Source organism: Anopheles moucheti, chromosome 2 (genome assembly GCF_943734755.1).
Source record: "Anopheles moucheti chromosome 2, idAnoMoucSN_F20_07, whole genome shotgun sequence".
In the NCBI taxonomy this organism is placed as follows: domain Eukaryota; kingdom Metazoa; phylum Arthropoda; class Insecta; order Diptera; family Culicidae; genus Anopheles; species Anopheles moucheti.
The window spans coordinates 88,040,414-88,056,688 of record NC_069140.1 but is presented as its reverse complement, the minus strand read 5'-3'; the positions used below and the strand labels follow the sequence as shown (position 1 = coordinate 88,056,688).

At 42.7% G+C, this 16,275-nt stretch overlaps 1 protein-coding gene across 1 annotated transcript in view; it reads left to right on the top strand.

The window, feature by feature from the left end:
• The window catches only part of LOC128298374 (uncharacterized), a 32,382-nt gene extending 16,628 nt beyond the window's left edge, over positions 1-15,754 (top strand). The window contains exons 3-8 of the mRNA XM_053034127.1: positions 1,916-2,234; positions 3,703-3,839; positions 10,948-11,101; positions 12,214-12,512; positions 14,067-14,268; positions 15,448-15,754. Of these exons, the coding sequence (XP_052890087.1) occupies positions 1,916-2,234; positions 3,703-3,839; positions 10,948-11,101; positions 12,214-12,512; positions 14,067-14,268; positions 15,448-15,672 (1,336 nt within the window). The 3' untranslated portion in view covers positions 15,673-15,754. The remainder of the gene's footprint in view (positions 1-1,915; positions 2,235-3,702; positions 3,840-10,947; positions 11,102-12,213; positions 12,513-14,066; positions 14,269-15,447) is intronic.
• Positions 15,755-16,275: the final 521 nt, after the last annotated feature.

The following is a 16,275-nucleotide window of genomic DNA, read 5'->3' as shown; positions in this document are numbered from 1 at the left end:
TTTAAATTGATTTTATCTTGATTGTGTGCGTCAGGGATGCGTTTATTGGGTCATTCTTACGCTTCATTTAGCATGATGGCGGGAACAGTTATTGACGTTTTGTGTTCTGATGTTTGTTTTGCTTAGCTTTGGTTTGGATTGCAAGTTAGCCTAAAAATCAAACCAGAAAACAATTTGTTTATTCTACTCTCTTCCAGCTTTAGTATACATATACTAAAGTAAATAAGTATAAAGACACTTTCTGAATGTTGTCTTTTTTGAATTCCGGTCCAATTGTTTTATATTGTGTAGTTCAAATCTTAAAACCATGATAATACCTCATTGCAACTTGTTGAAGTCTTCCAGGCTTTTAACTAATAAATAATCTTGGGTCCTATCGAATTCAGGCCGTTCTTGATGATTTGGCCAATATAGTGACTCGGTTTATATTAATGCTAGCAATTAACGTCAGGAACATTAAAAAATGACGTTGAAACATAGTTTAACATCTATCTATTTATGTTTCTAGAATTACCTCTGATATCTTGCAATTCTTTTCGGGTTTCTGTTGAGTTTTCTTTCTGACATCTATCTATTTATGTTTCTGGAATTTCCTCTAATATCTTGCAATTCTTTTCGGGTTTCTGTTGAGTTTTCTTTCTGACATCTAATTTTCATTCATTTTCTTGCGACAATACGAAATATAGCATGTCGGTGACATGCTTAATAACCTTTTTTGCATATGACGACCCCTGTATTCAGTATCACTAGGGATTAGTTATTCCTTGAAGTTCTGTCATTTATCTATTGCAGAAATTCAATTCTTCAAAGAATTTGGACTTAATAGTTATTCATGTAAATGTTATGTAAATAGTTATTTGATTGGGTAACAAGAACTCTGCCTCTATACTTTTTCCCACCAGTGTAATCAAGAGTACTAAAATGTACTTTATGCTTTAGACGTCTTAGGCACGTTCGCACATTTATTAATAAGAAAAGGACTTCAGGTATGCATCCTCCAGCAGCATCCACCAACACGTAAACAAGCTTAAGCATTCTACCGTGCAAGTGCACTCAAGATCACCGTAGATTGCATTTTGTTGGCGTATTTATCAGCAATTACAACCGATCGTCATTAAAGTTTACTACCGCCCAAGCACCAATCCACAGCATGCGCTGTAATTCGTGGTCTCTGGAGTCCACGCTTCTGGCAAGGCAGGGATAAAATTGATATTGATTTTAATGTCCATTCCTTTGGCAGCGCCACTAAAGTGGTGTGATAATGTGGAACATGTGGTACGCAATCAGTATAACGCGGTGCGGTTGCATCGTATTATCTCGCTGGTGTTTGTTGGAGCAGGTTGCCAGAAGAGGAAGGAACCCGCAGGTATCCCGACCTGGTTCATTGCCACGGTGCACCGGTTTAAATGCTGCAAGGACAGACGGTGCTGCGATTGCTAATTGAGCATGTTCGCACATTTCGACCGGTGGAAGAAGCCGCTGAGAAGTCAAGTGTCAATATGTGGCACGACACGCTAGATAATTAAATAGAAGCAGTTGGGCAAACGATGGGAAACGACTCGGAGGGCCACTTGGAACGCGCCGTTCGGTTGGATCAGTCGGAACTCTGTTGTTGTGCCACGCAGTCAACGTTGGGCCCAGTGTCAACGGGAACGAAGCTGGCCGCTGGTTCAACGGCGATAGCGCCACCAGGGCCTGGCGAGGATGAGATAATGCGTGCAATTAACCATTTATGGGCGTTTAATGATGATGGAATGGTTCCCTTGCTGGGGGTATTCGTGGGTATTTTTTTTCCATTCTGTCATTGCTGTTGTTCCCTTTCGTTTAATAGGAAAGCTTCACCATCTTGGTTTGCGTCCGTCACAACACTCGCACTGATTCCCTTTTCCTTTTTATGTACGAAAATTTGTTGTAGAAAAGTCCACACCTCCTGCCGGGAACACTGCTGCCGGAAGAAGAAGTTTAACCGCTCGATCGATCCGGCGGCGCTGGAGAATGTGGTAGCATCGTCACTTGGCACAGCTTACCGCCGTTACAGTACCGTGCCGGGCTCGTCACTGGTTCATCGGTCACCGGTGGGATCGCTGTCATTATCTACCAGCACCATTAGCAAAGGGATGCAACCGTCGGAAACATCATCGTTTCGGCTGCGAACGACTGGTTTACCTTCACCCGCCAGCGTTCGTGACCAGCGTGACCGACCGGCAAGGGCCTGCAACACCGAGGGGATCGATGTAAGTCACTCATGGAAGGTAGTAGCGTAATTGTACCATACGATGAAGGTTTTCCCCTTTTTTACTGCACAAAGTTGGGACGTATCCCACAGTTCGGGCAGTATATGATTGGCATAAAAGTAAATCTTTTTGCTCGTCATTGGCTCGTTTTTGCTTCAATTTATCGTTCTAATGAGACGTTATTATTATAAAGCTATTGTCTGATTCTATATTTCCCCTGCAAAAAGAGAGACTTGTTTCTGTTGTATATAATGTTACAATGTTGCACAATGTAGTTGTTTGATCGCTCTTGAACAAACAATTAGGAGTTTATGGAAAGGAAAACAGATTTTTTTAAAATATGTAAATTGCTTTGTAAATTTAAACATCCTTTATTGTCCACTTTTTTTTTTATTTCGGCAATTATTCTGTTGAAATTGGCAATTACTATATTATTTTACAAAACATACATGATCGTGTTCAGTTATTACATAAGGTCTCACAAATTGAAGTGCTGTTAAAATACAGTCGATTCCCGAGTTACGCTAATTCCAGATACGCGAATTCTAAAATTTTGACAGTTCGTGTAATTTTGTATGTGGAATTGATTTTTTTTATTTGACAAATTTCTGGTTTTCCCAAAAATACATAAAATTTTAATATTATAAACATAAATTTTGGTAAAATCTTAACCTCATTGTCAAAAATAACGTAAAAATATCAATTAATAATAACTCTACACATAAAAAGAAGAAATCGAGCTTTGAACACTTAATATAAACGATATTATAAACGGAATTTGAGTTACGCGAATTGCTCTGGCATGCATTATTCGCGTAACTCGGGAAAAGACTGTAATACCAAAAGAAAAGTACAGGAAAGTTGGCGAAAAGATTCTTAAAATATGTAAGACTTTAAAACATTTAATTAATATTTTTGTGTAAAGTAAATTAGTTGCTTTGTTGCTAGTAACTTCAGATGTTTTAAAATAAATAATTTAATTAACAATAAATAAATAAATAATTAAGTTTGGCAGAGAAATCCGAGGTTTAGCAAAAAACCCAAATTTATTTTTTTTAATTCAATTAACAAGTTTGCATATTATTATGTCACGCACTGTAAAATATGTGTAAATACAGTAAATAATCTTCTATTCGTAATCTAATCCGACTGATGATGAAGTCTATTGTGCTTTTGCATAATAAGTACAGTACTCGGAAATATTTGCTTTTTTTCATTATTCGCCATTTTTGTCATATTTCTGTTACGTTGAAGTATAAAGCTGGTATAAACATTAAATCCAAATTCCGAAAGATACAAATCGTTAACCTTGTCCATTAATTTTTTTTTATAATCCTTCAAGTTGGAATGCTCATTTATACTTCCCATCATGTACCAATCTGCACCAGGCAGTAGAATTCTCTTCGCTTTTCCACCAACCTACCGGCATCGCACCACTAATCCATCCGTTTTCCTGTTTTTCTTTCAGCAAATTTCAATTGCCAACAATCGGGTACGGGCACCGTGGCTGTACCGGGTCGGTTTAATTGAAACGAAGCATCCCGTCTGCGTTGGCGCTTTAATCCATCCGAGTTTAATATTAACAACTGCAGTATGCGTTATAAAGTAAGTACCGGCTTACGGCTGGGATCATCGTTTCCAGGTGAAAGAGCGAAGGTATCTCTGGGGTCCATGGTAGGTACTAGGTCGGTTGGTTGGTGGCTGTAGTAGTGTACAGTAGTCGTTGCTGTGGAAGCATTGCAGCGAGCGTTACAACGAGAGACCCGGAAGCGAATATCATCCTGCCGAGCAATTCGAGCAGATTTTTGTTGTGTTCTGGACAATTTGACGATGGAGTTCGGTACTGGTGCGCCAGCTGGAATCTGGACAATTCTTCGCAAACAATGTTAAACGGTATGCAGGGTCGCGTACCAGCACCGTTGGTCTCCGAATGCACTGGAATGGATGGAATGGGGGAAATTAAATCGTTATTGCATCCCTGTGCAGCAAACGCACTGACATTATGCAAAAGCGATAGATGTCAGAATTGCAGATTTACCCCGATGGAAATGAAGGGTCTAAGCTACATACATTAATTCTAATGTTATGTAAAAGTGCTATAACTTTTGAATGTAATATTTAAAAAAATCACCTCTTACTACATCTAACTATTCACTTGAGTAAAAGAAGAGAGTCCGTAAGTTACGGTGCGCAACAGGAGACTAAACGAAATTGCACTCTGACCTGCTCCGGAGGTCGGCCATATTGCATTTCCGTTTGTAAAATGTTTACATGCTGGGATGTAGGGCTTTTACAGGGCCAAAACGGATCCACTCCGGCACAGAGCAATATGCAAACACAATTCCGAAATCGAGATCAACCCGTGCACCCGTTCTCAAGGTACGGGTTCGCCGCTCGGGTCCGGTCCAATTTGGGTCCCCTTTCCACGCCGCCGTGGGGACCCGCGGTATGAAAGTATTAATTTGAATTTTAAATAAATGACACTTGCGACACACTGGTTTGGTTGCAAGTCGGTTGCAAAAATGGTTACCGTTTCGCCAGGTCGAGCCGTGCGCCACGAAAATATGGTCCGCATTATTACTGGAGCGAACGTACAGCGGGACCAGTGCTGAACCCGTGTGTTACAAATCGTTCGCAATCTGTCCGGTCCGGAAGCGACCACTTACCGTGTGAGTAAGACACCGTCCCAGAAAACCCAGGAAACGTTCTGTTACGGTCGATGGTTGGCGGGACGCGTTTTAAAACCACATAATCGTACATAATGAAATGGACACTGGCCCCGTTAGTCCCCCCCCGAAGGGACCCTGTTGGGCACGGCAAAAAGGAGAGCAATAAAGGACGAGCTCAGGACACACAATGGAAATGGACATTGGTACGAAACATGGTTCCCAGGCGTAGTGTTTTTTTTTGGGTTGTTGTTCCGGAACGTAGCAACGCAGCATGGTTGCAACCCCGAAAGCACATGGTCGATGACTCTCGAAATGATTACGCCAAGGCACCGGGGTTTTAGCTGCTGGCACGGTGTGGATGCTGTATCTACCAACCGTATGCGTGACGTGATTTGCACGGACCACTCGTACACGACGGAAAGGTTGGATGTTGCCAAAGACCGAGCTTTGGACATTGCTTGACGACGGGACATTCCGAATGCTGACCGTTTCGTAGCCGAGGATATTGGAGATAATAAATTGAAACAGGCAAACGACCGACCGATGGTGGTGATTTTTCCCAAACCTTACCAACAGCGCCATCCGTCACCGGGAGCTGTCGTAGATTGCCCATGCGGAATGCGTATTAAAACAATCAAACCGCTACGACACACGGGAGAGTGTATCGTTACAGTTGTTTTCGAATGTGTGGTATGCAATTTATTGGACGATGATGCAATGATTGTATTTACGGTTTAATATTAAAATTCTTGTGAATTGTGAATTATCATTAGGGTGGAATGGATGAGCTGCAAAAAGGAAAGCAAAATGTTTCCGTGCAACATTCGCAGCGCAGTTCGTTAGTAACAACCGTTTACCGTGGAAATCAAATCAAGCGCGCACAAAGAGCAACAAACGGAATGTTGTTGCACATGCAATTAAGTTACACTTAAAAGCGTTACATTGTGCCTGTATTCCACCGAACGATTCGAGCAATTGCAATTGTGAGCTTTTTTGCTTTGTGGAGAGGTGGAATTTGTGTGTGTTTTCGTTGTTTTTTTTTGGGGGGCGCTGTTTGTGGTCCAGGAAGATTGCAGGTGCCCTGGATGCAAGTTAAGAAATCAAGAGGACGGGGTGCCAGGACAAGCCAAGAAACAAAAAAAACCCCAGCAGTAGTAAAACAAAGACGAACTCCGCTTCCTGAGTGGGTTAAACTTTTCAAACGGTGATGAAGGGCCCGGGAAACTTTTTTAATTATAGCATGTAATCGAGGAAGTTAGTTCGTTTGCCGGCTGCACAATGCAGTACATCGGACGCGGAATGCGTTTCGTTAGGTGCGGGGCGCCCTGTTATGGGTGGTGTGTTTTCTTCGGTTGTGGGTTGTTTTTTTCCTGTCCCCTTTACCGCGTTTTTGTGAATGTGTTCTGAGAAAAAAAAAACACACACATACAGGTGGTAAACTTCCCTACTACAGCACGGTCTGTGTCTCTAATATGGAGTTTGGACGTAGTGGCAATAAAAGTCACTTTGGCGGGGCACGCGAAAGGATCGCACAAGATGCTGTGATGTGGTTTTTTCGCAGTATCTCTTGATTTTTTATGGCGGAATGGTACGATTTTCATAAATGTTTACGAGAGTTTGCTTGCACTAATGCGATGTTCTGCTATTTCTTCTTTTATAATGAAGAAGGTCGTTTTTTTCTGCCCGCAGAAGTAGTTTGTAAGTTTTTTTTGCGGAGAGTAGATCCCTGGAGCTTCTTTAAAGTTAATATGAAACATGTCTGAATGCAGCAGAGTTGTTAAAAAAAATGTTTGGAAATTCCTGTGATACTTGAAGGGGATATAGGGAAGACAACTTGAATTTCAATTTCGTGTATCTCATTAGTATCAGTTGATGGGTTTTAAAGAAACGACTAAGCTCATTAGTCAAAACGAGGATTTCGGAGCAAGAATTCCACCCAGTAGAGGATCTATCTACGTTCAGTTACAATCAAATCAATCAATACAATTGAAACAGAGGGTCTCGACGAAGGAGAATTGCATAAAACCACAACGGAACTCTAGAGCTGACATCCTTTGCTGTTAACAAGGGTGTACGCGTAAGCTATCTCCAAGGATCTTGCAGGTGACAACATTTATAAAATAACTCTGCAAACGCTCAATATGATCTATCTTTTGATATTATATTCGATACGATCTATTCAATGACGCATTATCGATAACTCCGATTAATAAATTATCCTAGACGTAGATCTAGAAGCAGAGCTGATCTAGAACTAAATATTAGCTGAAGCAATGAACTTTAAAAAATTATCAAACATAAGGAAGTTACCAAAGATCGCTGGAACTTAATGAAAAACATATTAAGATTGCAAGATTCTTTTAAGAGCTCTGTTAACAAAAACATCCATATGGTACGTGAAGGCTACACGAGGATCACGAAGTCCAGGACTTTAACGAGAGAAACTCAGTTAACAAGGTCTATACAAGGTCAAGGTCAAGCAACAAGGTCGATAGAATAGGGATGCTTAAATAAGTGATAGGTGGTATTCGTCGAGAGAAATGATTGGGTACATATTCTGAGCTTGTAACGCAGTGTAACGCAAATATGATCCCAGGAATTAGGACGCTATCTTAAGGTACTCCCGTGCAGCAATGGAGTCAATCTTTGTTTGACTTCTCCAACCTCTAAACAGTGAAGTTACAAGGAAGAAACCATCAAATTTCTATCTAGCATCGAAAAAATACCTATCTAAAGTATGTCTATTTTAATATTCCCCAATTAGAATGAAAATGTTACACTCCTCCTATGCAGGAAGACGGATTATGTACAGAAGATAACACAGTTTATCTGTACCGCCCCCTGATGCACCTCATCAAGCACGAGTAATAGGTCCAATAGATCGTTCTTGTGTGCATGGTCTAGCAAAACAGTGTCCACGTACCGCATCAAACACCGCTTACACGCATTAATTACACGGAAGCACAAAAGACACAAGGGCCCAGACACAGCTGTCCATGGCCCGAGTCGCTTGTTCGGTTGCTCCAAAATGAATGTACCGTGTGACAGAATCGCATCCAACTAAACCCCAAGATACACAAACCGCACATCCGCGTCCGGCTTTTTTCCGGCTCTGGATTCTGTCTCGTGGCGTTGTTTTGCGGCGATTGTGTGTGTGTGGCGTTGTGTGATATTGGCAAGAAAAATGGTATCCTTTCTGCGTATCTTGCCGTCACGGTACCGCCGGGGTACCCGGTGTCCGGTGCAAATCTGTCAGCCGTCAGGCAGTAGCCTTAAGAGTAATAGTGGTGATGGAAAGCAAAAGAGGATACAGTAACAAAAAAATACCAAAGAAACTCTCTTCATTGCTATTTGTGTTTAGCCACCGGCCGAGTCAGTGACTCATTTCCCCATGGCAAGCGTCTAGGCAACGGGGTGGTGGTGATCGAGAGGGAAAATGTTTATTTTCATTTGTTTGGTTACAATGGTTTTTCGCTAAAAGGAAAATTTATATCCATCATTTTTCTTCTCATTTCCCGAAAGTCTCACTTCCCCGAAGGGAAAATGGAGGATTTGGAGGTTTCGGTGGCGGCAGGCGTAGTTCGGTTTGCGTAGTATTGGATGCGGTCGGTATCCTTCATGTGGTTGACTTTGTTGTTTGTTTGCTTTGCTTGCTTTGTTCCGTGTTGTAACGCTTTTGTGTCGTTGAATGTTTTGCCCCCCAACCCCTCCCCCAAAACGAAACCGTACCGCCGCCATCGGTCGCTTAAAGCGAACACGTGGTTTGGACGGGGGAGCGCCACAAAGTGAGGTTATGGCGACGCGTTTTGGCGCGCGCACGCCGCACCATGTGGCAGTAGGATGCAGACAGAACCAACCAGCCTGCCTGCCAGCCTAACCAGTTCGAACCGAAGACAAATGAAAGCTGCTTTTACTAATGATTGATTAAAAGTAATATACTTGTTTCCCTAACCTAACCTTACCCATTTGCTACGGCCATTTTCGACAGCGCGGCGCGCTTCATTCGTGCTCGTCGCGCTTTCATCACTCGACCGGGGGGGCGGGGAGAAAGAAAAAAACCCGCTCAACGTGGTACCACGCCGAAATGCGACCAGCACACAGAATTTATCCGTACCAGCTTAGCGGTCTGGCTGAAGGATTCGTTTCCTTCATTTCTTCCTGGCAACCGGAACGAAACCGGAGTGATGCCGGCCGGTTTCGGTTGGCGCTGTCAGGAAATGAGTTTTTTCACGAGACGAGAACAGTCGCGGGACGAGTGCTGGAAATCCTTTTTCTGATTAGACGCGCAGTTTTGGTGATGTTTTGCCGCGCCAGCTGCACCTCGCCCCAGAACGCGGGTACCGCGCGTTCGCTACTTACGATTTAGTAGTCTTTTGTCTTCATTTTGGGCCCCGCACTCGTACCTTGAGCCGGGATCAGCCGTGGCTCTAGGGTTTCCCGTTTCCTCGTTGCGAGCTCGTTACTCATTAGTACGCTCCGGCAGAGATAGAGAGATGAATAATGATTGCGCTAAGTCCTTATCGCACATCGTTCTGTTTATTTTTTCCATTTTTGTTTCTCCCTTTGCTCAGCCCGGTTGGTGTTGTTGTTCCAGCGGGGCTGGGGCTTCATTCGTCGGAATGATTCTTCGCACTGATGCGTTTCCATCCGGTCGGTTTGCGCCTCGAGTCGGGTTTGGATTGTGTGATTTAGGTTTACCGTGACGCGTATTTTTGCTCAACCGTTGGATTGATGGGTTTTTGGTGAGTTCGTGGGAAACGAAAAATGAGTGTTCGCAGCTCACGTCACCCGCTTCGTAATCAGCATCCATTGCCATGGGTTTTCATCATGGAAAAATTGAAAGTATTTGGATTAAAATCAAGTATTTGGAAAAAGGTTTATGGATGATGATTTTTCTTCGTCACTGGGTTTTGGGTTAATAAGGTTTTCTTTTTCTTTTAAAATTGAGTACAGCGTGAAAGTTTTGTGTATTGGAAAAATGCGTTCTGCGGTTTTTTTTGCTCAAGATTTTCTTTGAGTAAATATTTGAAGACATGTATCGCATACTGCCAACGGAATCTATAGGGATCGTTCATGGAATTGTTTAATCCTTTCCTGTGCTTAGTTTCATTACAACCAGGCAAAGCAAGTGCAGACAATCAGCAGACTAGTAATTATGTGCAAATAAATGAACCCACAGTAAAACGTTCATTACCGCTTACCACTAACGCAGACGAGGATGCGTTTGAAGTGCTAATGAAAGGTACACCGATGTAGCAGTATAAACGAAAAGGATGTGCATGTAGTGCGTTTAGCCTACCTTTCAGGCGCAATCGGATCCAGTATGTTTCTTCTGGATGCATAGTTGATCTAGTGGAAACGCTATTTGCTATTAAAGTTGATTGATGTATCTTTAGGTTTTCTTTTGCATAGTTTAATTAATTTCTTTTTTTTCTGATAAATCTAATAATATCTTATCTAATCTATAATCTAATAAATCTAATAATAAATATAATAATATAATAATATCAATTAAATATTGAAAAAAAAAAATTAAACACAGAAAGTCGATCTATTCCATATTCTAACGTATAAAGTAATCATATTTGTTGTGCCTATTGCTTAACACTTTCAACAAGCTCTAAAAACCGAGATAGGTAAAGAATGTTAGGCACCTTTTGAAAAACCTTCCCAGACTTGCTCGATTAAAATCATGTCAATGATCCGCTTCGTTCGCCCACAATAAAAGAACATGGCATAATCTTGTAATTACACACATACACGGTCCCGGTCCGTACCATATTGGTACGATAAATAATGTATGTTTGCATAGCATGCATAGCTAGCGTACCGATCCATACCGAACGTACACACCTTCACTTAATCCATTCGTCTACCATTTGCATTGCTAACCATTTTCGATTCCAACGTTCGGTTCGGTACACGTTCTGCCATACAAAGCCACGCAGCCCTCGTTTAGCCAATCAGATTTATTTCACATACTACATTTATTTACCAGCAGCAACAGCAGCTATACATTCATGGAATTGTAATTAAATTTTCAGCAAGAAGCCGGAAGAACTGGTCGTCTGGAGTGGCGCGGCTCCGGTGGACGGTGGTGATGCGGTGCAGCGGGCCGGCGACGAGCGGTGGGCAGTGGGCAGGATAATGCTGCCGGAGAAATTCGCCACCACTTTCGAGCGGCTCGAGAACAATGTTGTAGGTAACAATGCGTATACAAAGTGATACAGAATGTAGTTGTCAACGGGGACAGTTCGGTTCCATCGGGCTGTGTGCCCTTTTCCCTTTCGTTGGCGGGGACCACATACACATCCCTGCCATCCGAGTGGGAAGTTGAAGTGATGCGATGGTTTGAAAGGACATTATCGTACAGAGCAGCAGTAGCAGCAGCAGCAGCTGGGGACGATTGTTAGGTGCGGAGTTTAAAAAACTTCTCCGTCTCGGCAAACATCTCCGGCTTTGGTTCGAGCCTGGTTGACAAATGATTGTTTCTTTTTGAATGGGGCATGCCATTTTCCTTGTGCGCAATGTGGGATCCTTTTGATGTTGGGCACTGGTTGCGTTTTGTGACGTGCGGGAACGGGCAACACGATGCCTGGAATCTGTTACCGTATCGTGTTGACACGCCTTGACAGTGACAGCTTTGGCTGACATGCAATCCCAGTTGCTTCGTGATCAGACGATCAGAGATTGTTGCTGGCAATCTCTACCCACTTCCGGTTTTATTTTGCAAGGACCGGAGCGATGCGATGATGCTTGTACCACAACCGTTGCAACAAAACTCAAGTGCATGTGTGTGGTCTAGAGACACCGGCAGCGCTCGGTGTGATGACAAGTTGTTAACGGAAGTGCAATATCAATAAACACCCGGCAACATTCTTCGGGGGTGCCGATGTCGTGCGGCATGTGCGGCAAACGTGGCGTTCCAGGAGGATGAAAGGCGTTCCACGGATGCTCGTTCCTGTGCAGAGTTCTTTCATTTCCGCTCCGGAAAGTGAAAGATGAAATTAATTGAAACGTACAACTCGAACGTTGCAGCAGCAGCAGCGGTGGCTACCATCTGGTTGCGGATGCACTGCTGAATGTTGCTCACTGTCTGCTTTTACTAATGAATATTGGATGGTAGCATCCCAGCACCATCCTCTCATTCGGATCATCATCGTTTTTCGCCCCCCCTCCCCCAAAAAAAACCGTTTTCCAGATGAACACACACTCTGGCAGATAGGGCTTACGATGAGAAAGCACACAAATTGTAGCACTGCCGATGAATGATACGGGGTGGAATAAAATAAATTATTAACCATTTGCAGGCTTTGTTACTACTGGTGCCCGCACCATTCCACGCTGCGCAACCCACGCCAGCACCGGACCCGATCAGACCTCAAGGCTCGACGACAGGTGGGCTTCGTGCCTGGACGGTTAGTGTGCGGAACGGAGGCACACCAAATCTTGCCCGGACGCAACTTTTCCCAGCACAGCAGAAACGGACACCGGCGTCTATTTGCTTATCATCAATTATAGAGCGTACGGCTGCTGCTGCCTACTCCGCACCGGAACTACCCGAAAGCTCCTGCTACACCGTGTCCTTACGGCAGCCGAATACACACGCGTAAGTAACGTCTTCGGAGGAAGACATTTAACCAGCACGATGGGAAAGCTGAGCTGACGGGAAAGTTTTGCGTTTTGTTTCGTTTGTTTTTCGGGTTTTGAAATTTAACGTTTCACCGTTTTACGGTGGGCTTTCGTTTGACTTTGCAATTAGGGCCCCGGGGGTTGCGGGTTCGGGAATGGACGCGTAATGAGATGAAGATGTTGGCATTGGCTTGCTTTTGCAGGGAATATCTGGTTTTGATGGCTTTTATTTTAGTTTCCTGTTCCAAGGCGCGCATATTAATGGCATTAAGAAATTAGTGTAAAGTTTATTAAAGTTGTAAGGTTATGCTGGGGGTATATTACGTAAGTCAATAAGGGATATGGTAAAGACGTGACGCTGTCTTGGAACAGAACAAGCTCATGTAGATTGTTTTAAATTTCTTTTCCTACATTACAATTTGAATATGAAGTCTTCTTCGTCTTTGCTTAATCGTAGTAGCAACCCGTGTCTAGTAATAGGACGTCGATTATCCAGGCTACTGCTCGACTGAAATCTTTCGTGATTTGAGAATGCTTTGAATGCCATTGCATAAGATCCAGGAAATGCAAATGATTCTAGATCTACATATTTCAGTTTAAATTGGAAAGAATCCAGAATTCATTGAAACATTGTCAGTTGAACTCGAATATTTTGTATCTAATACAAATAGGTATCAGAAACACTTCAATTTAAGCACGGCTCTTCAAATAACTCAATTTATCATATAAACTTATACTTATACTAACTAAGGAAATATGACTAACTTGCTTGAGGACCACTGTCCAGGCATCAGGTATCTCCGGGACTACCTCATCAAGAATAATACATTAGAATTTGATGTTATTTAATTTTTTAGTAATAATGTTAAACACTTCCAACCGATATTGATATGATGAACTCTCTAAAGTAAACCTTATTTGTCGCATTGTAAGCATGTTGACAGTTCTTACAAAAGCTAAAGTCACAATTTTCAAAACACACGGATAATCCGTCCATCTGTTTAGTAGATCCCGGATAATCGATGTTCAACCTATACTTGGTTGCACTACCAAAGATCTATAGTGGAATAATGATTTGCCAAGCAAAAGGATATAATGATCTCGAAAGCGTGTTTGACGACAATTATTCTCTTGTGCAAATAAATTTTATCTAGTTCATTAAGGATTACCCCGTTGAGTAGGTAATAGGAAAGCTATCTTATCTTTTTGTTCTCAGCCGGAAAAAAAACGTTAGTGGAAGCAAATAGCCACGTTTGGCATTATAATGAGAAATCGTTCACACCGGGGATTGGTGAGCAATTTCTTTGGTTTTGTTTGCATCGTGTTTGACTAAAATCTGAATTAAATAATTTCATCGAAAGAACGTCGTTTATTCAATTAGCACCGTCTATCTTTCTCGGTTTCTCACCATGGTTTCTCCTTCCTATGTACATACACACACACATACATTAACGTTCACTTTCCAATTTCCGGTTGCAACGGGCTCTCGGTCATCGGGTGCATCGGGCACATGTTCGGTACAACACTGCAGCAGTACAGCGGCACCGCAACCGGCAACCGGCAGCACTGGCGCGAACGGCTTCATGCTCCGCAACGATGGCACTAATTACGTTACGACAAATATTAGCATTTTTCCGGCCACCGAGTGTCGACCGGAGCATCGGGAGTATCTGCAGCACGATGGCAATCTGTGCGCTGGCTACGGTGCGGCCAAAAACCGTAGCATAGATGTGGTAAGTGTCGGACCGAATCCTACCGGACCGTTGACAGTGGTGGCGGACTGTTGCTTGGCGATGGTGCCCAACCATCTACGGCCAAGCGGAGCAGGTGCTGTGGAGGAAACGTTTGCGCAAAGGATTTTCCGGGGTTTGTTTCGGGTTGGAGCTTTTTTGGTTCGTTTCGATGGTGCTGATTGTACCCATTGTGGTTTTGGTACGCAGGAGCTCGAAGCAAAGGGAAGACAAATTTCGACATTTGAGGTTTTCTTATCCTCACGAATGTGGTTTCGAGTTGTTCGAATGCTCAGCTGGGTTCGGGAAAAAAGGGTGCACGGAAATTTGTTTGATAAAAAGGGCAATTGCAGGTGACGAGGCGGTCAATTCAAGCGTGTTGGAGGTCAGCGCGTTTGTAGGGATATAAATCACCTTGGCGATACAGTTTGCATTGTTGTTATTTTGGGTTTGAAATTGCTAACAACTTAAATTTACTTATAAATTAAACAAAGTGTACTACAGTTCCGTTTATCCGGGCTCTTTAAAACACGACTATGCCCGAATTATCGAACAACACGGATAAAAATGACATTTACTCTTGTTTACGTATGCATACTATAATTATGGATCCATAACAACAATATGAGCCCACCCGTCTTTCAGAATTCAAACAACAGTAAAATTTTATTTTTATGGCCGTGACTCCCTTGTGACATTTCTAATTGATCTGTCAGATAGCGTTTAAAGCTGTCATTTCCTAGTAGCACGGATAAACAGACACCCGGATAAACATAAAGGGCATTTAGAATTGTAATTTTAAACAAATTTATGCAATGATTCATGAAGGATTAAATATATTTTAATATTATTTATGTTGTTATCAAAAGTTGATAAAAGTTGATAAGCTGTTTATGTTGAACGTTGTTATCAAAAGTTTACTGTCAAAATGTTGGCTAGTTGCAGGACTGTCTGTCCAGGATCGAGTTTTTAGTGAGCTGAAAAGATTTTATGGATGAGATTTTCCGGTTTGGTTCCAATCAATTGAGCATGGCGCATAATTTGTCGCATTACAGTAAAGTTAACTCAGTAAGTGCAACTCATCGAGCGGGTCGAGAAGAGATAAAAATCATGTATAGATGGGTAACTTTTATATTTGTATAATAAGTAATAGTCAATTCTTTTCTTCTATTTGTTGTACAGGATTTTAGCGGATCACCACTGATTTGTGAAATGCTGCAGAATGATGGCAAAATCTTGCGCACCGTCCAAGGCCTCCTGACCTGGTCCACCGACATCAATCATGCGCCGCATCTGTTCACCAATCTGACCACCTACCGGGCGTGGATTGATCGGGAAATTGAAAAGCTGGAAGCACATCCAATTACCATACCGGGGTACCCAGTCCGGAGCGTTCTATATGGATGAAACAACGTTCGGCGAAAACTCGTTCGGCCGCTTATCCCTTTGCTAGTGATTGATTTCGGTGGTTCATTTGCCACCTGACGAGTTGCGCAATAAAATTGCACAATTTGCGTAAGAATGAAGAAAGCAGTAGTGTTTGGTTGTTGACGTGTTGCTTTTTTCGAGACTGGAAAATGTTCGAGGAGACTATCGCAACGGTTGGTGGTTTGTGTGGTGAAAGAAAGGAGCTTTGCCAGCCAAGTAAAAACGGAAAGAAAACGGAAAGCTTCAACACTGTTGCGAGGAAAAATGTGGTTACATACATTTTTAAAGCATGCACCGCACGAACAATGCATTTTCCCATTCAACCGACGAACAATGGTGTTTGGAAGCTGGGTTGAAGCTGGGCGGTGACTCTCTTTCGCTTCTACCGATGATTAATTGGAGAAGTGTGTCGAGCTACCGGGCGCGATCTACCGTTCGCTGGGCTGAGGCTAAGGTACAAATGGGAAAATTCCAATGGCAATGGTACGGTGGAGCATGTGCATGTGAGATATGTATTGATAGGCGCGCGCGATATTGGTAAAATTTTCTCGGAAACAATTTTCCACCTAAACCATCGCCGGC